Consider the following 24,877-nt stretch of genomic DNA (forward strand, 5'->3'; position numbering starts at 1 on the left):
CCGTCCAAAAGTCCAAGCAGACCGCACCAAGCGCACTCCTTGATCGCCTGAGCGGATCCTGCGCTTTTTATCCAGCGCCCCTGCTGTCACCCTCCAGCATCGCAGCTCAAGTTACACTGCGCATGTGCAATCCCCCCATGTTTGACCCCGTGTCTCAGCCTTCTCTTGAATAGCCTTGGACAAGGACGGGCTCCCTATGTAGATATTAACAGCTCATTCTAAGATAACGACAACACAACAGTTCTTATTTTAAAGTGATTATACACTTCAGAAAACATACTTATTATATTCCAGTTTTGCCAATATATCCCACTAAACACCCATTCTAAAAATTCATACATGTTATTCCTATGGTCTGAAACAGTCCAAGAATATTGATACATTTCTTTCACACCCAAAAACTAGAGTGCTAAAACTCAAATTTGTGCTGTCATCATGTAGTAAGTCTGGAGCTGCTCCATAGACAGTGAATTGGGAAAGATGTTATAGATGCCACTGAGAGCACCCAGGGGAGTGATCTGAGTGTATGGGAACATTTTCTGTCTCACAACTTAGTGGGTCATTTTGTCTATACAGCAGCTTCAGACTTTACACTTGATGACATCACAAGTTTGAGACTTACTTCTCTGGTTTCTGGCTGTAAGAGAGAGTCACTCATGTTGACAAATATCAATATCAAATATGCATATCGGGTAATATTGAGATTGTGTGTTCTCCATCTTGCAGGTGACTTCATTCGAGCCTTATATGAGTCTGAGGAGAACTGTGAGGTGGATCCCATGCGTGTCCCACCGTCTGTCCTTGCCGACCATCAAGCCAACCTTCGAATGTGTTGTGAGCTGTTGCTCTGCAAGATCATCAACTCCCTCTGGTTAGTTTATTCCCATTTATACCCCTCAGAAAACAGTATACATATATCTGTTCTGTAGTCATATTGACTGGTACCATGTGGGTGTAAAACATCCCGCAGCTGTCTCTGTCTGGTGTCCATTTTGGTCCACACCATATACTTAAACAGTGCTGCGGGATGATGTTTTTTGTTGGCCAAGTTCATGATACATAAACATTTTGTTCAGCAAAATAATGTTCACAAACGAACACCACTGTTATGCTTTTGAAAGTTTAAATGCAATCACCAGGAGTAAAAAGTGTTGTGTTTGGCATTGTGGAGTTTAATATCCCCTAGAATCTCTGAAGTCTCGTTTAGCCACTTGGTAGCTACCGCCTTTTTTAAGACAAGTAAAATCTTCCAAATTTATGAGTGGGGTATTCACTGACGTACTTTATGTCGGAGAACAAAATGTTAAAGACCTTATATCAGGTGTCTAACCAAAGACCCTTTACATGAAAACCTAGTGACTTTGAGATGAGGGGAAGCGGGAGTACAAAAATGCTAACTCATGTCTGGGTTTTCGGACTAATTCCTGCAGCATTTTTCTTGATGTTTAGAAAATTCTGAGTCTCAGCATTCCCAATCCCCACATTTCCTGAAGGCAGCACGATTGAGCAAGGTCACAACCTTCTCTGCGTACCCCAACCCTCCACAGCAGAGAGACAAAAGCCAGCTGAAAAATGAAAGTTTTGAAACTATGAACATTTTTTATTAAAACAGTTATATAATCTTTTTAAAATGATTTGAAATACAGAAAAACGTTTATTTATATTTTGGTTGCATTGCCATGTTTTTTTAGGGTTTAAGATCGAGCTTTCCGTTTTAAATTTAAGCTTTACAGTTACAATTTATTTTCTTATCAGTTGATAAAATATTTGCCTGCTATTTGTCTCCATAGTAAAAACAATATAAAAGCTTTCTATATGAAAACTGACACAAAACAGACATAACCGAATTTAACATGTTCAGATGTTTTTTTATCTTCAGTGATATAATCATCAACAACATGTAAGGCTGTTTGAAAAATGGTTTCATAAACACATTCTCCATCCTGAGCAGGGTATGATCTAGTAATTTTCCGTATATTTTAGTCTCCTGACCTTGCTGAATTCCTGAGGGCTTTGATCTTGCCTTTCTCCTTGACAGTGGGGTAATAAAATCATGCTCTTGTTTCAGCATATTTCCTCGGGAGCTGAAGGAAGTTTTCGCCTCGTGGAGAGCAAGATGTGCTGAGCGTGGAAGAGAGGATCTCGCCGACAGCCTCATCAGCTCCTCCTTGTTTCTTCGCTTCATGTGCCCGGCCATCATGTCCCCCTCCCTGTTCAACCTAATGCAGGAGTACCCTGCTGAGCGCACGTCCCGCACACTCACGCTCATAGCTAAGGTGATGCAGAACCTGGCCAGCTTCAGCAAGTGAGTCCCTGTCATCGTCTGTCCTCTTATACCAACGTTAATTTGATTCAGTTTATTTTTAGATTTGTTAGACATTGATGCGTGTGCGAGGTGGGATGCATGTCACGGAGTAACATCACGGAAATAGAGTCTTGCAGTTTTGGCTGTGAGGGTATAAAGTGTTACTCACCCACGGTGAGCTCCAAGGCTTTCAGCTGCGACACATTTCATACTTTCACCCTGTGCCCCTTACTGACATTTGTCTGAATATTAAATGTGGCTTAAATGTGCTCCCACTGTATAATTAAGACATCAAAAGCTTGGTGGTAATTTAATAGACTTTACAATTCAGAAACACTGGATGCAAATGATCAACATTAGGGCTGCCACTAACGATTATTTTCATTGTCGACTAATCTGTCGTTTATTTCTTCGATTAGTTGACTAATCATTTTATCGAAAAATATGTTAAAATGTTGAAAAATGTCGGTCTGTCTCGCCCAAACCCCAAAATTATGTCATCTAATGTCTTGTTTCATACTCACACCAAAGGGTTTTAGTTCACTATCACAGGAGAGTGTGTAAAGCTGCCAATATCTGAACGTAAGAAGCTGTAGTAAGAGTATTTTGGGGTACTTTTATAGTACTTTTCTATGAAAAATGACTCAAACCGATTAGTCGACTACTAAAATAGTCACCGATTATTTTAATAATCGATTAGTCATCGATTATTAAAATATCGTGGCAGCCCTAATCAACATGTTATACTTTTGGCAGTAACATAAGTTATGTCATCATTATCTTATCTAAAGTTTCCAGCTTCTCCAATGAGGATTTGTTTCTCTGTTTTAAATTATTGTAAATTAAATATGTTTGGGTGTTGGACTTCTGGTGAAAGTAATTTGATGATATCCCCTCAGACTTTGGGAAGTTATTGTGGCTGTTTTCACCATTTTCTGACATCTTATAAACACAATGATCAATTGAAAAACATACAGTGCCTAAAAATCTTGAAAAGAGACATCTTCCCTGTATTTCCCTCCCTTCTTGACCAAACTGTATACTTCATGTGATGATGAGTCAACCCCATTTCCTCGAGTTATGACTTTCACAGTGAGGTGTGTTTACACATGCACTATTTTTATTTTTATTTTTATGGAGTTTCTTGGTTATTTGTTTGAACATCTTTCAGAAACCTGGGTATGAAAACCAGGATATTGCAGCATAAAAACATGTGACTCGTGTTTTCCAGGTTCAGCCTCTGTCGTGTTTGTACGTGCAAGTTAATGACAATTTCTTTTAAAAGATATTGATCGTCAATGTTCTCTGTAAAATATTGTCTCCAGTACAATCAGAACCAAGAGTGACTCATAGTGTGTTTATGAACATACTCAATGTTTACTCACTGTATATTGTTTTACTCCCAGATTGAGTACAGCATGTGCAGGACAACAAAAGTGTGGAACAACAACAGAAAAGGCAATCACAGTTTATCTGCCTTTTTTAATTAGAAAGGCGATTAGAAAGGCGAAGTCCCTCCTCCTGTACCTGTGTCCCCCATGAGACCTTATTTGGGTAAAAATTTGTACCATAGGCAACAGGAAGAGACAAATAATTTTCTAGTTTGTATTGTGCCATGAATTACACATAAGATATTTATGAATTTAAAAGATAAAGATAACTTTGCAACACAGCGAAGTCATAGTTGGTTGTAGGTTTGTGGTAGAACCATTTAGTTTTGTGTGAAAGCGCATCTCTCGTCTCGCACACTATACATCACCAACATCAACATGGCCTTTACACAAATATAACGTCATCTTACACTCTAGGGCTGCAACTAACGATTATTTTCATTGTCGACTAACCTGACGATTATTTCTTCTATTAGTCGACTAATCATTTTATCGAAAAATGTGTTAAAATGTTGAAAAATGTCGGTCTGTCTCTCCCAAACCCAAAATATATGTCATCTAATGTCGTGTTTTAGTTCACCGTCATGGGAGAGTGTGTAAAGCTGCCAATATCTGAATGTAAGAAGCTGCAATAAGAGTATTTTGGGGTACTTTTATAGTATTTTTCTATGAAAAATGACTCCAACCGATTAGTCGACTACTAAAATAGTCACCGATTATTTTGATAGTTGATTAGTCGACTAATCATTGCAGCCCTATTACACTCTCAGAGAGCTCCTAACTAAGGAGTCCTAGTTTAGGAGTGATGTAGGACAGTTCTAAGAGCAACTCTGGGGACAGAAACTTTTATCTTAATGAGGAGGTGTGGTTGACCCCATTACTAGGTATGATGCTTGCTTTTAACAGATGTGATTGGTTGTCACAAACACGCCCTTTTGTAAGACTGCAAGGTGTGGACACCCAGTGGAAATGACATGAACTGCTGACTGTGAATGTGTTTCTGTTTGTGTGATCGCTCTGCTGATGGAAGGTTTTAACAGACCCAAGTCATCACTGTTGCATTTTTCCAGTTTTTCAAATATCTCAGTGTTGCAGTCATTTTATTTTTGGAGTTATAGCAATATTGTGTTGGGTGGGAAATGAGATCGATCACACATACTACCCTTGCACCATCTAATCTGTAGCATTTTATTAACATAAATTGTCATCCTGTATTTGGAGAATATTTCTCCGACCTCTTTATGTTTCCATCATTATCTCCTCTGCTTAAGAAACACTTAACCCTCTTAAAAGTCCTCCTCTCTACTCCTAACAGTTTTTCACCTTAAGAGCTCTTTTAGGGTTAAGACACTTTGTGAATAACTTTTATCTTAACAAGGATCTAGTCTTAACTTTAAGGGGAAATTCTAAGAAAACGTCACAAGATTTTCTTCGAATTTTGTCACTAGGAGCAACTCTTAGCACAAGGAAGCTTTGTGAATATGGCCCCTGGTCTTTTTATCAGTCAGTAAGTAAAAGAACGAGCAACACCTTTTGCTTGTGTGAGTACACTCTGATTCCAAACACAGAGGCATCGTAGCTCCAGCGAGAGAGAAAGTTATGACAGACTGACTTTCATTTAAATTTATCTTTTAAATGTCACAATTCAAACAGGATCAAAACGTCTCTCGATATCAACTGCTGTACACATTTTGAGGGACTCTGCCTTTCTATATGAGATTTTATTAACTCAACTCCTACACACACCAGAACATTAAACAGTAGCTCCTTCCACTTCCTCGTCACACTGTACAGTTTCCATCGTCTTCTCCGCCATCACATATCCTGTAATTATCGTCTCTGCAGATTCGGACCTAAGGAGGAATACATGTATTTCATGAATGAGTTCCTGGAGATGGAGTGGGGCTCCATGCAGCAGTTCCTCTATGAGATTTCCAACATGGACGCTGGAGGAAACGCTGGAGGGTTTGAGGGCTACATTGACCTTGGCAGAGAATTGTCCATGCTCCACAGCTTACTGTGGGAAGTCATGGGCCAGCTTAGCAAGGTAGGTGGAATAACTTGCTGGAACATGAAATGAAACATCTAATATGATTTCTTTCTCTAACTGAAGAATGTAGAGAGAGAGGGGAGAGCTGGAAAATGAGGCTCTGCAGTTTTCTATCTATCAGACATAGACACATGAATATTATTTGAACTCCATTAAAACTGAGGTGGAATTAGTCCTTTAATATTTAACTCTGGTGCTTGTTCTGTTAATTTATTGAAATTGTGCTGTAGTCCTAACATAATGAAAGTTCTAAATATTTTATGCTCTGCCCTGAATTGCCTAAACGTTATGTGCTTTTTAATTGCTGCACTCTGTGTTTCATAAAATACTTTTTCTGCTTTTTCTGAATGACATTTGAATTTGTGAATGAAAAAGTGAGTCATACTGTACATAGCAGAGGTTTCCCATCCCTGGGGCACGGGCAAGTACTGGGCTGTGGAACATTTTCTACAGGGCTGCATAAAACGCTGAATAATCTCTCTCCTGATACAGATTCAGACACCTTTAATAAGGATATCTGCCGAAACTGAGCACCAAGCTCGCTTTATTCCCAAAATTAAATATGTATAATGCATGTGTTAGCAGGATAATGACTTTGAACTGAAGTAGGTCATCAGTGCATGAGGTAATCGGTTTCATCTTGCCCTCTTTGTAGTTGTCTGGATAGCTACAACATAATTAAAAGGTTGGGAACTCCTGGTATAATTCATGTGAGCTTTGGATTTTTTTTTAATTCTGAAAAACCTCTCCATGCTGCAGGATGCTATTCTCAAACTTGGACCCCTACCACGGCTGCTGAATGATATCAGCGTCGCCTTGAGGAACCCGCAGCTCCACATGCCTACAAATCACCAGCCTGACCGACCGAAGGACAGACTCTTCTCGCGGCCATCTTTCAATCGTCTCATGTCCTCTGACTTCCAAAGCCTTATGATGCGCGACTTAAACAGGTATCCTCTCATGGTTTCCTTTGTTATGTATTTTTGTTATCGCTTCCACACCTCAAAGAGTACGCTGCTGTCATGAACTGTGTGCCAAGATGGGTAATGGCAAATGCTGCTTTTGCATCTGAACAGAGAATTGATCCCTGCTGTGACTTAATCAAGACAGTGTGAATGGTCACAATTGCAAATGTGCACCTACTGCACATAAACAGTGGAATTACAGTTTCACATGTGTGTAATTAACAGCAGCACATAAAAAGGGCAAGAATACGCAATAAATGAAGATAAATTAGCTCCAAACAAAACACTGGCATATTTCTAAGAGCCCATAATGCTAATGCTAATGCACCTCTTCAGGCTTTTAAAGCAGTTTATCAATCAGTAATTGCCAGCACCATCTGTTCCCAGACTCTGTTTTTAATTTGTGTCGGCACTCTGCTATTGTCAAGAGACGGTTGCTCTCATTACGGCATAACTGTTTAAATAAGAACTCTTTAAGTACGAGAAAAAACAGTGGTAATATCAGAGGGCTCCACTGCAGATATTTTGTGTTAACTATACCGAGCGCTAGCCCATTCTGTAGCAGTAAATATGTAATTGAATGAGAATGACTCGAGTGTGCTGCAGGCAGGCGTGAGAAGACAGAGCTCAAACGTCTGGAAATTCAAAGCAACACAAGGGGAGACACACCTGCCACTCCTCGTAGCTCTGACTGCAGAGGTATCAGCCTACGTGTGAGTGACAGGATGGAGGTCATGTCTTCTCCTCACTGAATAATTGTTGCGTAATGGAACTCCACACTGCATAATAACACTTGTGTAGTTCTTGCACACAGTAAAATCTTAAAGACAGCTGCATTGGATCAAAAACTCTCCACTGTGAGTACAAATGATCAACACTTTATATTTCTCATACTGTCTATGCCCTGAGTGGTCAACATTTCTGCATCTTCTGTATCTCTGCAGCGTCATTGCAGCCAGGGAAAGACTATGACACTTTATACCATGGAGAAAAAAACACCAGTAAAAGCTTCTAAACCAGAAAATTACCAACTGGACATGTTCCAGCAGGAATATGATCCAAAATCAGGGGCAAATAAACAACATCTGCAACAAAGATTACACGTTTCCCTGATGCTTTATGTAGCAGAGTAGGCTACATAATGTAAACAATTGGAGTAGTACGCTTGATGCAGATGACCAAATAAAGAAACCTGTCACAAGGTGATGTCAGGATGTCGCCAAAATATAAAAAATATTGGAAACAAAGTATTTAAAAAGGTTGGAAGCCTGAGATTTTTGCACACAGGGATAAACTCTGCATATGTTCACCTTGTTATTTGAAACTCTGGCCACGTTTGATATGAATATCCGACCTTTGTGACATTACATATAATGACAGAAAATAAGGAAAAGCAAGATCAGTCCTCTTTAACTTATCTCCATATTTTTCCAGTTCATCCTCGGCTACCAGACCAACCAATTTGTGTATATATATATATATATTTTTTTAAATTAGGCTGAACTTTAATTTACAGCTTTACAAAAATAACAAGCCAAGTTTCCTTGAGTATATTTTCCAACCATACAATATGTAAAGCAAACAGTAGGTGGGACATGGGTATCCCGGTGTCCTCGGGTCAGGACCCCTACAAGGTGTTGCATAAGATAATTGGGAAATGAGGAAAAACACATTCACACATAGGCCTGTGAAAATGATTCTAAAAAAAAGTCACTCTTTAATTAAAGTGCTCACAGCTTACAATGCCATGCAGGAAATGATGAGGGATTTGCAAGGAGATATTCCTCACATACACTTTTATTTCTCTCCATACAGAACGCATTGTTTAAAATTAAATGGGATAATACAAAAAAGAAGCATCTACAAGACAGTGTTGAAAAACTTTTCACAGCGATTGGAAACATTTCCGTCTCGTGTGTTATCTGCAGTTCAATAGACATCTCTCGGCTGCCGTCCCCGACGACCGGAGTCTCAGCTGTAGAATCCCTCTCATCTAATCTGAACATGAGGCGTCAGGCAGAACGAGACCTCCGCTCGTCGAGGGAGGTGTTCTATGTGACCCGCCCGCCGCTGGCTCGATCCAGCCCTGCATACTGCACGAGCAGCTCAGACATCACTGAACCTGATCCAAAGGTATGATGTCACATAGTCTGGTTCTGTTTGCTGATTTATGTCTCATCTCTGCAGCTATGTGAGCCCTCTCTATCAGTATCAGTATGTACATTTTTATGAAATACGAGGGGTGTGGGAAAGCACAGTATCACGATATTGTTGCGTTGTAATATCATATTGCCACACAGTGCCAAGTATCGATTTTTTTATTATAGAAATTAGTCATTTGGAAAATACAAATGAAACTTTAGGTAGCCTGCTAGAATAATATAATCAATTGCTTTTTCAGTCCACTTGATACATTTTGCTGCTGCAAAAAAATGGCTGAAGTGAGATGAATAGACTGAAAACCCTAACCCTTCTTAAATAAGTAGTTACATTAGACAATAACACAACATGATATTATGGTGGTATCACACTTTTATCGATTTGAGAATAGGTTTGATGCAGTCTTAGCCTAGCATCTCAGTTCATTTTCAGGTTACAAGGGGCGTAGATAGAAATGGTCTTTGGACACAGTTGGATAGACCTACAACCAATTAGAGCAATGAAACAAAGTCAAAGACAAAGTCGCAGAGCTACGTACAAATGTAAACGGTCTACACTGTTACCATCAGAATTTGAAAATAATGCTACAACAGAAAGTTCCACATCAGCTGCAGCCATCTTAGATGTTTAGAAAATGCCTCACTGTGGTGTCCCAGCAAGAAAAGCAGATGCTTCCCAGTATAGTGAAGGCATGTGATTCCCTACTCTCCCCTCTGATTGGCCAGAACTTGTTTCCTTCATTGTCATGTCTTTAAAGGCTTGGAAAACATGAGTTTGGGCGCTGGGTGCCACTCTTGTGCTTCCTCTGTGCCAACTTTCAAGAGTGCGGAGGCAGGTTGCGTCTGAGGTTGCCAAGCAACCATATCAGCACTGCATCATAGCCTACTTACCAGAAGTCTTGAGTGCAGAGCTGATCTTCTGTCAGGCGTTGTTTTGCAAGTGTGTATTGGGTCTAAAATATTGTCTGTGGGACAGATGTAAAGCTCTGTGTAGCCCTGCACTAAAGTGATCAATTTCTTCTCCATATTTACCACAGATTGGTATTTATCAAAGAAGGGAAATATATTTCAAGGCTGTGATTGGTTGTTACTTTCACATGACATGCGGTGCACGCTTCAGTGTTCCAAAAGCTGATTTGTGTTGATCTCAGGACATATCTGTCAGGGGCTGAAAACAGGTGCTCAGGGACACTTGTGCGTCATGACAGCACTGCTCTCGTTTTTGAGTGCGATTTCTGTGTGGTGGATATGAGGGCATGAAAAACACGGCATGTGAACGTGCTGTTTGACAAGAGGAGTGAGATGAGTTAGAAGAATGTCAGGGTAAGACTGTCAGATGCAGAGTAAGGCAGGCCATGCCTTCACTGTCCTGGGAAATGCACATTTGTGTCCTGGCGTGAGAGTGCACGAGCCAAAAATAACGTTATTACTTAATTTGTGTTAAGCGCAAGCATTGTCAGACATTATATCCATATCAAACCCACCCCATATCAGATTGTTGTGAATGGCCCGACCCGTGTCTGATTGTCTAGAAATCTGTTTGAACGGGAGGGGGGCCAGACGTATCTGCCAAAGCAAATAAAGCAGCTTGAAAACATGATTCGTCTGGTTGCAATTTTAGAAGATTTTTGTTAATTTCAATGACGAGAAGATTTTTTTTTTTGAGAGCAAATAATTGAACTTAAGATCATAATAACATTTTTGTGATCATTTAATCATCAAAGCCATTTTCAAGTCTGACTTTTGATTTGATTACACAGAATGTGGTTGCAATGTAAGATCTTCCAATGTAATTACATTTAAGGTCTAAAAATTGCATTAATTAAGGAATTTGGAATTTCAAATGATCCAGTAAAGCATGTCATGGCAAAGCAAGTTTTTGTGATGCCACTGTTTAATGAAAGACAATTAAACGTGCTTTACACAAGACATAAGAAGGCATTAAGAGATATGAAAAGACAACAAACCAATAAAAAAATGATGTGTAAAAAGGGTTTTAAGAAAGAGCATGGTACAGGGATAGGCTTAGATGGAATAATGCAATATACAGCAGAGTAAAACATTAGTCTAGCATTACTGTATAAATGCATTTAGCTGTCAAAAGGCTTCAGTATAACTACACATGACAGCTTAATGTGTTTAAATCTAAAATGGAAAATACATCCATCTACTGTACATTTAAAAATGGAGTAAAATGTGTCTTGAACAATGTTTTTGTACATCATAAAATTCAGTCCAAAATCCAGCAAACACGATAAATGTTTTTATTGTTTCTCTCAGGTCCATAGTGTGAATAAAAGTGTGTCCATGATGGACCTTCAGGATTCCCGTATGAACAGCATTTCCAACCTAAACTCTGTGGGAGACATGCTCACCTCCTCTCAAGCCTCAATCGCCGGTCTGGGCCACAGCTTCGGAAACCTCTGCGGTCCTCTTCGTATGGGAGGGCATATGCCAGCGGGCTCTTCAGGCTCGGGTTTGAGGCTGAGCCAGATGGGCCACATAGGGGGGCCCACTGAATCCATCTCTCAACAGCAGCAGCAGGCAGCAGCGGCCATGCATTTCCCCCTCTCTTTCCAAAACCCGCTATTCCATCTGGCTGCCCAGAACTCCCCGGCTCAGTCTCAGTCTCAACAGCATCCCCCTCCTCTCCTCCTCGCCCCCGAGCCCGAGAATGGCCACCACGACTATGCACCGGCTTTTGGCAACAGTGCTTTCTCCCGCAGCGAGGACTTGTCCGCCCTGCGGTCACAAAGCAGTCTGGTGCAGCCTAGCATTGTCCACTCACACAGCTACAGTGATGATTTCACCCGGCAGAATCAGAGCAATGACTTTGCCTGGCACCAGCTGTCACTGCAGGTGCAGGTAGGAATCTCTCAATGCACTTCAAATGTTACAGAAAGACAGCTTGTAATAATATGCAGGGTTACCATCATATTTTACACAGATATCTGCAAAATTTACATATGAAATAAATATAGAAAAACGTCTGTGAAATACAGCTTCACCATTTTATCTATACAGCTGACTCCCATAGTATAAATCAACATCACCACTCTTGCCTAAGAAATTATGATTTGGTTTTGCATTAAACCAGTAAACCTAAATTTGTACCCACAGAACATCTCTCTGCCTATTAATTAATGTATAGTAATTGGTCTTCATCTCAATAGTTACTGTAGCTGAATAGCCTGTATGGTATTGTGTTTTAAAGAGCACCACTGGTTGGATGACTTGTCCAAAAACACAAAATGTACACAGACTGTCATTCATTTCACTTGACCCTTTGATAAGCCCCGCCCTTTGTAATGGTCCTTCAGGGTGTTCAAGTAAGCATGGAGCCCACACTGTAACTAACTGCACACTCTGAAGAAATATTATCATATTTTTGGAAACATGAAACAGTGATTCCGTCTACAGTCTGTGTTTGAAGGATATATCCAGGATGTCAAACTGACTCAGCAGCAACAACAGGTTAAAAAGACAAAGATAGTTAGAAGCTAAAGCCGAACTATAGGCTACAGATCACAGTGTAAAAGTGAACCACCACATCACTGCTGATCGCCACACAAGACTTTGCTGATACTGAACCAGCTGTGTGGCGTCGCAGTGTGTGCAGATGAACGGTGTTTGGCTTCCCCTTGCGCCACCAGCCACTGAACCTCTGCCAGTAGATGGGCAAGGAGCCATGGTGAAAGTCAAACAACGTTCATCTATGTACACTGCGATGACACAGAGCTGGTTGAATATCAGCAAAGTTTCCCTGCTTCCCTTCACTGGTTCCTGTACAGCAGGGTCAGTCTTTTTTCACTGTTATAATCATTGAAAAGCAAAATCAGCATGTGTATACATTCAGTAGACTATATCTTCAGTAGCTAGCTAGCTAAGCCGACACTTTTCAGGGTTTGATTTTGGTTTTGGAACAGGGAAGAAACGTATATCTTTTTCCAACATTAATTAATTATCATTAATACACGTTGTGCGCCAGGCACAACAGTTAGCTCCAAATCCACAAAACCAGCCTGAAAAAGAAGGAAAGCTGAAACAATAGCACGAGAATCTATGGAGCACAGCCATGATGTTGTCGGACCCTTGTCAGAGCTGGTCAGTGCTACATTAGATTGGCCAGTCTGCGTCCTAGGAGTGGGACTTAACGAAGGGTCAATTGTTCACTTGTATCTGTAGCATACTTTTCTAGCTGTCTGTCATGTTTAAAATAATTTATGTCATTATTAATCTTCAAACTTGACCACTTGTTGTGTTGTTTCTATTATTTTGTCCATCCCATTTTCGTCAAAATCATTATTCAAACCCCTTAAAATTTTGAGTGGTCAAATAAGATAAAAACAAATATAGCTAAAATTTATATCCTTCATATAAGAGTAAGATAAACTTTCAAGATTTTTGGTTTTACTTTAAAACCATCAGATAGGCTATTGAGCCCAAAACAAAAAATCTGCATAGTCAATCAGTCAATCAATGTGTTAAAGTCATATTAAAAATAAATTGTAAGACTCTAACAATGTTTGGCAGTTTGGCTTGAAATAGAAAAAACAATCCAGGTATTTTTTAAGAAAACTGAGAAAAGTCATTCCTGGCTGTGACTGTGTTCTCATCACAACATTTATAGATCCAAAAGTGATTATACTGCGTTTTTTACCAAATTTGAGTGATTGCTAAAATGAAGGAAACCGTACAAAGAATGTTTCGGCTCGTGGTGCTCAAAGTGCCAAAAAAGTACATTTGAACAGCAATGTCTCTTTCCAGAAATTATGTCCTGGTTACTTGAGACAATTCACAGAACTTATTGTGAGCAGTTTCAGGAAGGAACTATTTTCTTTCTACCAAGGTCCACCCACCAAATGTACCACCACACAGAAGGAAGAGTGCATCTACTCATGGATGAGATGTAGAGATTCATGAGCAGCAACCATAGATTTTAGTAATAGCCTAAATGCTGAACGCCCATTCATTCCAATGGAGTTGCTCACTTTGCGCCAAAAAAGTTTTCTAACTCCCGGGTTTACTTCCACGGTATGTAGCTCATTGAATATGCACAGTGGTGTTTCTCCTGCTGGCCCTGCCTGCGAGTTTCTGCTTGGCACATAGACTTTACATTGTGATGACATCAGAGACTTTTAAATAGCTTTGCTCAGCTTGAGGAAAGTTTTACAAATATAAAATCTCCATGACTCAAAAATTGTCTATATTTGAGGTGTCCTGTCAACAGTTTTACAGACGTCTCTTTTATAATGGTGGTCTATGGAGGAAATGCTTTTTGGGCTGCAGGGGATTTTTTCACTGCAGTACCACGAATGGCCACTGGAAAAAATTTGTTGCAAGGCTGAGCCCCTGGCTGTAACATTAGCTAGCTCAGTGGTGCTAGGTGAGCTAGCAGTAGATGCACGCTTACTTCTGCATGGTGATGCAGTTGGTGGGTGTAGTTCAGTAGAAGGAAAAGGATTTCTGGAAGAGACATTGCTGTTTTTTTTTTTCTTTTGGCACTCTGAGCACCTCAAGCCAAGTGCCATCGAGTTCCACTATATAAAAGAGAAGGCAGACATCTCTGTTGCGGATATCTTTAACAGTCTTCAACTCACACCAAAACAATCTAGATTGATAAATAGCGCTACAGGTAAGAGAAAAAATATGTATTTTTGATTCTGGGGTGAACTGTCCCTTAAAGCGTGGCGCTTTTTGGTCTAATTCTACTCTTGTATATTGTACATATCAGTACATCTCCTGGCTTATGTCCCTCTGTTTCCTTCATTTTAACAGTCACTCCAGTTCAGTGCAGATGCAGTGTTATCACTTCTGGATCTATAAATGTTGTGATGAGAACAGTCACAGCCAAGAATGTATTATCTCTCTCTTCCTTAAAAATACCTGGATTGTTTTTTCTCATTTCAAGCCAAATTACCCAACATAGTTAAGAGTCTTGTCATTTATTCTTAGTGTGATTTTAACACCTTGATTGAGCAACAAAAATGTCCGCACGAATTAAAATTCGCCCTCGCATTAGATCCTGCTTGTACTTTTGTTTTCCACTGCGTTCAGACTTGATTGTCAGGTTGCAGAACAAAGATCCAGATGAAACAGGAACGGTCTTCTCATGATGAGCAGCAGAATATGCAACAGGGATATAAGGGCACTTTTGAGGGACACTTGTTACGCCACAGACAACACACTGAAGCAGGATCATTCACTGGTCTGCTCTGCTGAACTCTGTAGAGTGCTTGACATCAATCATGCTGTGTGTCCTTGTTTCAACAGGGCTGAAATTTAGCTGTCGGTCAGCGGGGCAGAAAAGAGTGCCATAACTGTCGATACTGCACATATCATTACATTATATATACTTTCACCCTCCACGTACTGCAGATCAGACTCAGATGTTAAACTGTGAGTCCAGTAAAAGCTGATTAACTCTGGAGAAAAGTTGTTTTGTACAGTTGGTGTCTAATTAGTTTTAATACACACGGGAACCCACATTATGAACTTAAATTAAACTGTCACTTGTTTGATAGAGTTCAGATGGATATTTGTGTTTTTTAAGCAGCCCTCAGTGAATCTAAACTGACCCTTTTGGCTGATGATGTACTCGGGAGCTGCTGATCTACATCACACTGATAAGTTTACTACAGTGTGTCTGTGTAAAATTATAGTGTTTAATGATACAGTCATGTAGTCTTGAGCTATTTCTGTCCTGCTGCGTGGGCCTTAATGGAACAAACATCACAAGCCTCCTGTTTATTAATACAGATGGTGTGTCAGAACAGGGCTTCATCCATCCATCCATCCATCTCTACATCTCTACATCTCTACATCTCTACCTGTACAGCTAGACAGCAAGCCATACATTTATCCATACTGTCGGTTTATAAAGTACCAAATGGTGTAGGGCCAAAACACATTTCTGTCCATCCAGTAGGGCTGGTGATACGACACGTAACACGATACAGGGGTTACGATTCAATATATTGCGATATATTGCAACTTTTTAAATTTTAGTAGCTTGGCGTGCGCCCTTTATGACTCGGTCTGTCTCATAGGTCTATATTCTTTGTGTTTATGCTAGCTATATGTTCACAAATCTTTGCACAAAAACTTTTAATTAAAAATCAGTACAGTGGTTTAAGAATTGAAGGTCAAAGATTATAATCATCAGTTGGAGACCCCTCAGTTGACTGAGATTCTTCAAGTCAGTTTTTTTTTTTTTTTGTCAGTCTGTGTGCAGTTTACGTGTGGGGTGTTTCGGCCCCCAAATTTAGCTGCGGAGTGAGCGCTTCTCGCTCTCACACTGGTCTCCTGCCCATGCTAACTGAGAGGCAGCTGCCCGCAGGAAGAGAGCTTAGAGGTGGTGAATTTACAACTCACAGCAGCATAATACGATACAGTCACTCGCTTTTGTACGATATCTAGTGCTGGCAAAAAATGTTGCATTTTAACAGTTTGTTAGCATACTTAGCCCACATTAGCTCGGAGGGGTAACTTGGCTTGTTTATTGTATTACATGAACATCACTGTCACCCTGAACGTCTCGCTGAATCCCGATCAAACGCTTCATGAAAAAAAAAATAAAAGTCAAATTTTTGTATTGAACAGCCAAATCTGATTTGACGGACATAATTCTGAGTCAGGTACAACCCTAGAATCACAAAACATGATATTGTGATCTTACCCTCCCACCATCCAGACCTCTCAGATTGACCCGGACAGGTCTGTCTCTGTCCTCAGAGATGAAACATCAGCATTCAGTTTCATATCTGGAACAAACCCAGAAAACCTGACGTCTGCTCCAACTCCAAGTCATTTTTAATTAAGGCTCAATTGTTTTTAAACTATTGCCCTTTATTTAATTAAGTTTGGGACTGTTCTATTCATACCGTGCACTGCACTGTGACTACACTGTAATTTTTATTCTTCTGCTTTATTCAATTTTAGCTTCTTTATCTTCTATTTTATTTCACTGTTTCCAAATCCTGCTTTAGTGTGTCTTTCATATCACCCTTTTATATCTTAATGCCTTTTAATGTCTCATTGAAAAGTGCTTTGAATGGTGGTTCTAGCCATACAAGATGCTGTGCGTGGGTTCTTTTGTACTTATCAAATCTTACAAGTGATTCAGATTGCATATTTTTTTGGTTGTAGAAGAAGGAGCCAGTCTAGATAAAAAGTGTTGCAGTGAATGTGCTTCTTTTATTGTTCTTGGTGTCCCTGAGTCAAATCTGTTGGGGGAGTGGATAGTGTTGTGCCTGCCTTTGTGAAATTCAGCACAGTAAACATTCTTTTTCATATCTTTTTTGTCTGTCACTTCATTCTCTCCTCTCAGGAGTCTCTCCAGCAGCAGCACCTGATGGGAGTCGTTTCTCAGTCAGGCACTGGGACAGGTACACCCGCCTCCTTGGCCACACCACCGACTACAGTTCACCCTGTCCGCCAGTCATCCATTGCTCCGGGAGCACACCTCAAGTCACAGCGGTCCATCAATACTCCAGCCACCGCCACACCTCCAAAAGTTCGCCCGCAGAGCAGGAACCTCCTCCTCGACTCCTCTGACACAAACTTCAGCGGCAGTCAGCCGAAATTGCGCCATTCTCAGCAGCAGTCCCAACAGCAAAATCAACAGCAGCAACAGCAGACGCAGCAGCAACCACAGGAAACACAGCTGTCGGTGACGGACAGTCCGGCTCCTGGACTCCCCTACCAGACGAGCTCCGCCAAAGAGAACCAGGGCCCACAAGCAGCTGCTGAGGAGTCAACAGACACGCCCACGAAAAACACCAAGAAGTCTCAACAGACACAACTGCAGCCGCCACAGCAGCATCTGCTCAAACCAGGCAATAAACAGGTCACTGTAACTGCAATGCTTTGATTTAAAATGAAGTTGCAAAACTGTACAGAAAACACTCACTTTACTCTGTGGCATTATATTAACATGTTTCCGGTTATTTGAAATGGCATGAGAGAGAAAACAAATTTAGCTGCAGTTATGTAGCTCATGTCACTGCAGCAAAAGTCAAATATAGCATTTCTAATTTGAAGACATGAATTCAAAGCATGACTCACCCGTGGCGTTGTTGTTTCAGGGTTCTCAATCGACCTTGAACACCCCGGCCCTCAATGAACGGACCGTCGCCTGGGTGTCCAACATGCCACATCTCTCTGCTGACATCGAGAGCCTGCGGCCGGATCGGGAGGGTCAGCTGAAAGAGTACTCCAAGAGCATGGATGAGTCACGACTAGAGAGGGTCAGCATTTTCATTTTTCCCATCTTTTTACAGTGTGTGAAATATACCATGGTTTTCAGGGTAGCTAACTCTTCTGGACTGACTGTGACTTTTACTGCAAAGAAACATTTACAGCTGCAAGGGTGGACTTGCTTTATGTCAGCATATGTGATGTATAAATGACCACTGAAATACAATCAATACATGTGTGAATCATATATTTTTAATAGCCCAAATTTCTGCATGATTCATGATGGTGATACAGAAAAATAGAAATATACAGCAAAAATAGCATTAAGTCAATATTTTAGAGACACCACAAAATTTGAGCTTATGTCTTATTAGGAGGAGGCAAGCTCTCCTGAACTCCCCTGTATTTCACACCCTGCCTTTTTTTTTTTTTTTTTTAACCATTTGGTCAAAGCTACTCTTACCTTTCTTGCATTTCACACAGCACAAATTTGAACATCCACAACTCCCGCCTCCCTCCAAAGTCCCATCCTCCTCCTCCTGCAATTCCACCTCCCTCCAAAGGCCTACTCCCCCCTCCTCCATTGCATCCTCATTACGTCTATGATAGACGTAATGAGGCGTTGGCAAGGTAATGTTAGATACACGGAAGAGGAGAGCGAGTGTAACGTTGCAACCAAGACAGTCAAACGCAACCCCGGAGCTTTAAAACTCAACCGGAGTCAGTGATGACTGATGAGTTTTAGAATAAGGTTAGATAGTAGCATTAACGTTACTAGTAAGTGGAAACACACAAGGAAGATAACGTTAATGTTTCAAAGGCTAACGTTAGCCATTAGCAACTGGATGCTGTGTTGTCATATAACGTTATAGCCTATGATACATTAGAGGCAAACTAAAAATACCTGTCCAGCAGAAACTCTGCGACCATCTCTTCCCTTTTAAGCTCAGGGTGAATGAGTTGTTATGCAAGCAGTTACATCAGTCGGAGGCCTCCACGTGGGGAAGACAGACAGGTACTCGGCGTTTCTTTATGAGAATGGTACGATTATGACTTTGTATTTCTGGTGGAATTCACTTACATTTTAGTGTGCCATCAGCTTATTAATAGCATTTTAACATAAACAAAGAAAAGTGTAAAATTTCCAGAAAAGTAAGTGTCGCTTTAATTTATTTACAAATAAGGACAAAGATGGATACACAAAGTGAGACAGGCCCTCTGCTTTGGAAAGGAGACCTCTGCCAATGATGGACAGATCCCTTTAAAGCCAAATATTGAAAATAGTCTTGATCTTTTTTAGTCTGTTTGAGAAATTTAAATGTTGTTTCACTATAAGAGTTTTGGTTATAAATATTCGCAGATACTTAATGGATTTATTCACAAGGGTATTTCCAATTACAGAATCATCACAATCATCGAGATTCCTTCAAAATGTACAATATTGATTGCCAGTTATTCAGTGACTGCACATGCACATGATGACCCTGGTTCTTCGCTGCATGTTACGCACATCAAATTACAGCCCAGCCTGACCCAAACCTGGCAGGTCGGGTCGCGCCCAATCAGGCTCAGGCAGAGAATCAGAGCTCTGGTGCTTATTACACAGCATTAAAATTTGCACACTGCAGCTTTGTCTGGTCTATCCCACTTGCAGCTGAGCATATCAAAGCTCTACTACAAAGCCCTGTTCATATTGATAAAATCACTCATCATTCTTAAATATAAAAGTGATAACACAGGTGAGGTAATTATATTTTTATTTCAGGTTAAAGAGTACGAAGAAGAGATACATTCCTTGAAAGAGCGGCTGAAGATGTCTCATCGCAAGCTTGAAGAATACGAGCAGAGACTTCTGACGCAGGAGCAGCAGACAAACAAGATCCTGATGCAGTATCAGAACCGGCTGGAAGACAGCGAGCGCCGTCTAAAGCAGCAGCAAGTGGAGAAGGACTCTCAAATCAAAGGCATCATCAACAGGTGATTAGTGTTCAGGTTGAACTGGAGCTGGCAGAAATGAGGCTGTGCCAGTTACTGCTTGGCTTTCACTACTGCATCAAGTTTGTCACACGCAGATTTCTGCCAAGTTTATAAATAATAACCAGAAAACATGATTTTCAATAAAGCGAAAAGCTTGAAGTGTAGCAAGTTATGGATGCAAATGTTAGAGTGCTAAACGATACATAAAAGTAGTTAAACACATCTGTAGGGGAAAACGTATGAAAGGTACAGGTGTTTAAAAGTGGTGACCAGCTTTACTAAGGTCTTTAGAGAATTTAAAGAAATGTTTTTGGTCTGTTGTATAAGAAGTTAGACGAACACATCTGTGCTTAGTGAGGGAGGACATATCAATTGCCAATCCCTCCTAAACAAAATATATTTAGCAAGATGTCATGAAGTAAAAGTTTTCCTCTCAAACATAACCTGCATGATGTCATATGCAGTGTTTGGATGAACATGCTCATTTGCCTGATTCAGACAGAACTGACAAATTGTTATACTTCATTTCCATCTTCAGTCTGACGTTGCGTCAATTCAAATTCTGAACATATCCGTTGAATGAGAGCATCTTTAACACTCGTGACAGTTATAACGCTGTGTCTAATGGCACCCAGCATGCCAGTGTAGTGTCCATGACTGTCAGCCCTTTGATATGTGTTCCGCTGTACCCATATCTGAACCAGATCTTTTCCTTTGCCTAACCACAAAGGAGGGCACTGCGTATTTTAACAGAGGGAAACACTTTTCTGCAGGGGAACAGACTTTGACACAACACTCGCATGGTTAGTGCAACTGGCAATTCAGAAAGTATAGCTACAAATACAAATAAAGTCAGTTCATATGGATATCTGACGGAGTTTTATGGACAAATAAGTACAGAGTCCAACGGAAAAACACCAGCCACACAGGTAGCAAATCTGAAATGACACGTGAAGTTACAGTGTCCGAGAAATATCTGGGAAATATCTGTGAGTGGATGATGATCACATGATTTTATTTTAAAAATGGAAGAAATTAATATAAACTAGTTCATAAACTTAGTTCAAAAATTCAAAGTCTGAACTATGAATGCAAAATAGTTAACATAGAGGCTAGAGGTTCAGTAGAGGTTAACTGAACTTTATGCTAGCTCCTGTGGAGTGTGAACGTGCACAACACCGGCCATACATATCGGTTCTTAAATAGTTAAACATTTGGGCAATACGCTTATTTGCTTTCTTGCTGAGAGTTAAATGAGAAGATGACGCACTCGAATCTGTGCTAGAGCCAGGAGGCTGTTAGCTTAGCTTAGCATAAAGACTGGAGGCAGGAGGAAACAGCTATCTTGGCTGTGTCCAGGTTTAACAAAAAATCCTTAAAGTTACAAATGGTGTTTTAAACATTTCTGCTTTTGTGTGATTTAAATAAATGAGGTACATGTTTGTTAGTGAATTTTAAAGGTGCTGATAGTCTTAATGCAAAGGAAATCTAGTGGCAAAGTGAAACAGACTTAGTGCATAAATCATGATGCACATGAAGCATGCAACTTCACTTTCCACTGAAGAGTTGAAAAATGGTGGCAAACTAAAACATCAGATCTGTGTGGAGCGACGATTGACAAAGTAATGTTCTCAAATAATACATTAAATAAACATTCGCATATTTACATCATATTGTCGACATTGTTTTCCACCATTTTAAGTTTGACTGTCGCTCTTTTAGTGGCACCATGCCAATTGTTCTGACAGCCCATAATTCTGAAGCTTGTTATTCCAAAATCAGACAGGCCATTCATCCAAAAATCCACCACACACTCTCCCAAACAGATGCACATGGCTAATTATTAATAAGTTCAATTCAGTTTTATTTATAAAGCCCAATATCACAAATCACAATTATCCTCAGAGGGCTTTACAGCATACGAAATCCCTCTGTCCTTGGACCCTCACAACAGATAAGGAAAAACTCGCCCAAAAAAACCCTTTAACGGGGAAAGAAAATGGCAGAATAAGAATACGCAGAATGACTCCATATGGCGCAGGCTTGACCCGCCCTACTCTGCCTCTGATTGGCTTACCCTGATATTCTTACGCTAACTTTAACCAGTCTTATTCCTCATGCCTTAACCTCACTAACGCAACCAAGAAAGGCAACAAGTTAATTGACAAAATGAACATGTATAAAACATCAGGTATTTAATTACAGCACATATAAAAAACAAAAAAACGGGAATGACATAAGTATACGTGGAGAAAATAAATAACAGACAAAAAAAGAAACAGTATAGTAAGTGTATTCAGTCGGAGGATTCTGGGAGGAAATTGCAGAATTTTCCAAAAGCTTGACACTCTTTTGTTGTTGTTGTTGTTGTTGTTGTTGTTGTTGTTTTTTTTAAGTAAACTGAGTGATTTTAGAAGAGCCTTAAATTCAAGGAAGAAAAAAAAATACATTTAGAATAACACAATTAATTCAGTATTCAAGAGTGCTGTTGTCTGTATTATCCTAATAAATAATATCCCTGAGGTTAAAGGAGTGAACTGAATTAGAGGTTTCAAAGAACTGAGATTCCAGACTGATCCAAAATCTTTTGGATATTTCATATAAAAAAGGAGTAGTTTCTACATTATGTTTACAAAAGGAGCAGGAAGTATCAGTGACTGTTAGTGAAAGCCACCAGACTCCATTGACAAAAACAGTCATTTTAGAACACAGAGTTGCTCTTCTACCACTGCCTCGATCACTTAGAGTGTAAGGTAATATATATCCAAATATAATAAACACTTAAACTGATTTTATTTTATTTTATTTTATTTGAGTTGGGTCTTTTTAATTGGCTAAAATCCATTTTGCTGCGGCCCCCCTTCACAGCAGTATATAGCTAAACTTCCATGCTGGGAGGATTTGGTTGATCAAAGACGTTAGCAAAGCAACACAGCACACACAACAAGCGCAGCAGATATGTCACATAGGTCGGACCACCGTGTCTAACTGTGTATCTTCAAACGTTACAGTTGAGCTTTACAGCAGAAACAAACAAGTGTGCCGATTTCTTATACCTCAGCAATTCAAAATAATTGCCAGTTGTCTACCTGGAAGTGTCACTATGAGGTCATGGTGATTGGTGGTCTGTTGGGGCTTCAGAATTATGGGCTATTGGAACAACTGCAAGCTCCTTTTGATCAACTCACCCATTTCCTAATGTTCACATAACAGTGGAGGATGGAAACACCTGTAGCCCGAAAGCTTGTCGAACACAAACAGGACAAAAACAAGGGAAACACTCATCAGCACATTGTTCCATAGCACTGTAGCATAGTGGTCAGAAACTCCACAGGGTACCTTAAATGCAGAGACATAAGAGTACTGATCCAATTCTCAAAGAAAAAGCAAACAAGCGTATTTCCCAAAATGCGGGACTATTCCTTTAAATGTTGCTCATTTAAATATCAAAACTAATAGTGTAAAATCATACCCATTAGGCTCATACTTGAAGTCTTTTAAGTAACTTCACAGGGTCAGACTGTAGCTACGCTTACTTGAAGGAAATGTTTCACAGCACAAAGTGGGATTCCTATCAAATGAATGCTGAGAGCACCACATTGCATTTATTTCTGAGAGCCAAAGTTTTGTATAACTGGAGTATACAAAGCTCACATCTCATCTTATTTGGTAGACAGCCTCCCTGAGTTAAATCAAACATTTCCTGTGACTACAGATACACCAGATGGGTGCTCACTGAACAATCCTGACCTGCACACACTCACTTCCCAAGTTGTGCATCTGAACAGCTGAATTTGAACTGCCTGATTTGCTCTGAAGGCAGCTCAGATTCAGCTCCAGGAAGCTCTGAGGATAGCTGAACGCACCCAGGAACATGTCAAGACCTTAATATCATCATATGGCCACATAATCCTACAGTAAATTTTGAAGAACACCGGCTTCATAATTCTATTTTTGTCAACCGGTATGTTTGTTTCTATTTCCCTGTTGTCAGACTCATGGCTGTGGAAGATGAGCTGAGAGGGGGTGCCATTCCTGATATTAAGCCTCGAATCCTCACAGACCAGGTTTGTGCCTGTGTCTCTACATCTTTTATCATCCCTATTTGCTAAACCAGTCATGTCCTAAAACAGCTTGCATCATTCTTACATCACATTCAGTGCATTTGCCAAAGCGCAGTGCAGGGGGGAAAAGTTTGCAGCTGTCATACACTTCACCTATTCCCATCATTCAAAAGTACGTTTATGTCACGTCTGAAAGAGCATTTCACCATTTTACTGCACACGCTTGAGAGGAGAGCGAAAACTCAGTGATGATCCTAAAAATCAAGAGCTGGATGAAGCTTAAATTTATGTGCAGAGGTTAATCTATGTCTGTGAAGGAATAGCAAGTCTTCAACACTGAAACCGAATATTATTTACCACAAAAAGATTATTATTATACCAGGGACGCATTCATCGCTGGAAAACCGTGACTGTGACTCATCAGCCGCGTCACAGTAATTCTGCAGGGCTCAGCGTTGTGAATGCACCATGTGGGCTGGATTGTGACGCAGGTGAAGAGGCTGTGTGTGTGTGTGTGTGTGTGTGTGTGTGTGTGTGTGTGTGTGTGTGAGTGTGTCGTGTTTATGCCGAAATAACTCAGTAGAAACATTTGCTGTCGTTAAAATACACTGTCACTTTCTGTCAGTGCTCAGCATCAAGAGCACACAGACGAAATTACCTCTTGAGAACTCATATATAGAAGTGTTTCTCCACAGGGTCTGCTGTGAGATTGTACATGTTTTTACAGCAGACTTCTTAAACAAGTAAGAGTGTGTGAGGAGAAGAGAT

At 40.3% G+C, this 24,877-nt stretch overlaps 1 protein-coding gene across 1 annotated transcript in view; it reads left to right on the forward strand.

Moving 5' to 3' along the window:
• Window positions 1-24,877, forward strand: part of LOC126383777 (ras/Rap GTPase-activating protein SynGAP-like) — a 58,908-nt gene that overhangs the window by 30,456 nt on the left and 3,575 nt on the right. Inside the window, exons 11-20 of the mRNA XM_050034447.1 lie at window positions 727-871; window positions 2,069-2,305; window positions 5,542-5,743; window positions 6,506-6,696; window positions 8,640-8,844; window positions 11,151-11,735; window positions 17,200-17,718; window positions 17,957-18,118; window positions 19,834-20,045; window positions 24,040-24,112. Coding sequence (XP_049890404.1) covers window positions 727-871; window positions 2,069-2,305; window positions 5,542-5,743; window positions 6,506-6,696; window positions 8,640-8,844; window positions 11,151-11,735; window positions 17,200-17,718; window positions 17,957-18,118; window positions 19,834-20,045; window positions 24,040-24,112 — 2,531 coding nt within the window. The remainder of the gene's footprint in view (window positions 1-726; window positions 872-2,068; window positions 2,306-5,541; window positions 5,744-6,505; window positions 6,697-8,639; window positions 8,845-11,150; window positions 11,736-17,199; window positions 17,719-17,956; window positions 18,119-19,833; window positions 20,046-24,039; window positions 24,113-24,877) is intronic.

This window comes from Epinephelus moara, chromosome 22 (genome assembly GCF_006386435.1).
Source record: "Epinephelus moara isolate mb chromosome 22, YSFRI_EMoa_1.0, whole genome shotgun sequence".
Taxonomy (NCBI): Eukaryota; Metazoa; Chordata; class Actinopteri; order Perciformes; family Serranidae; genus Epinephelus; species Epinephelus moara.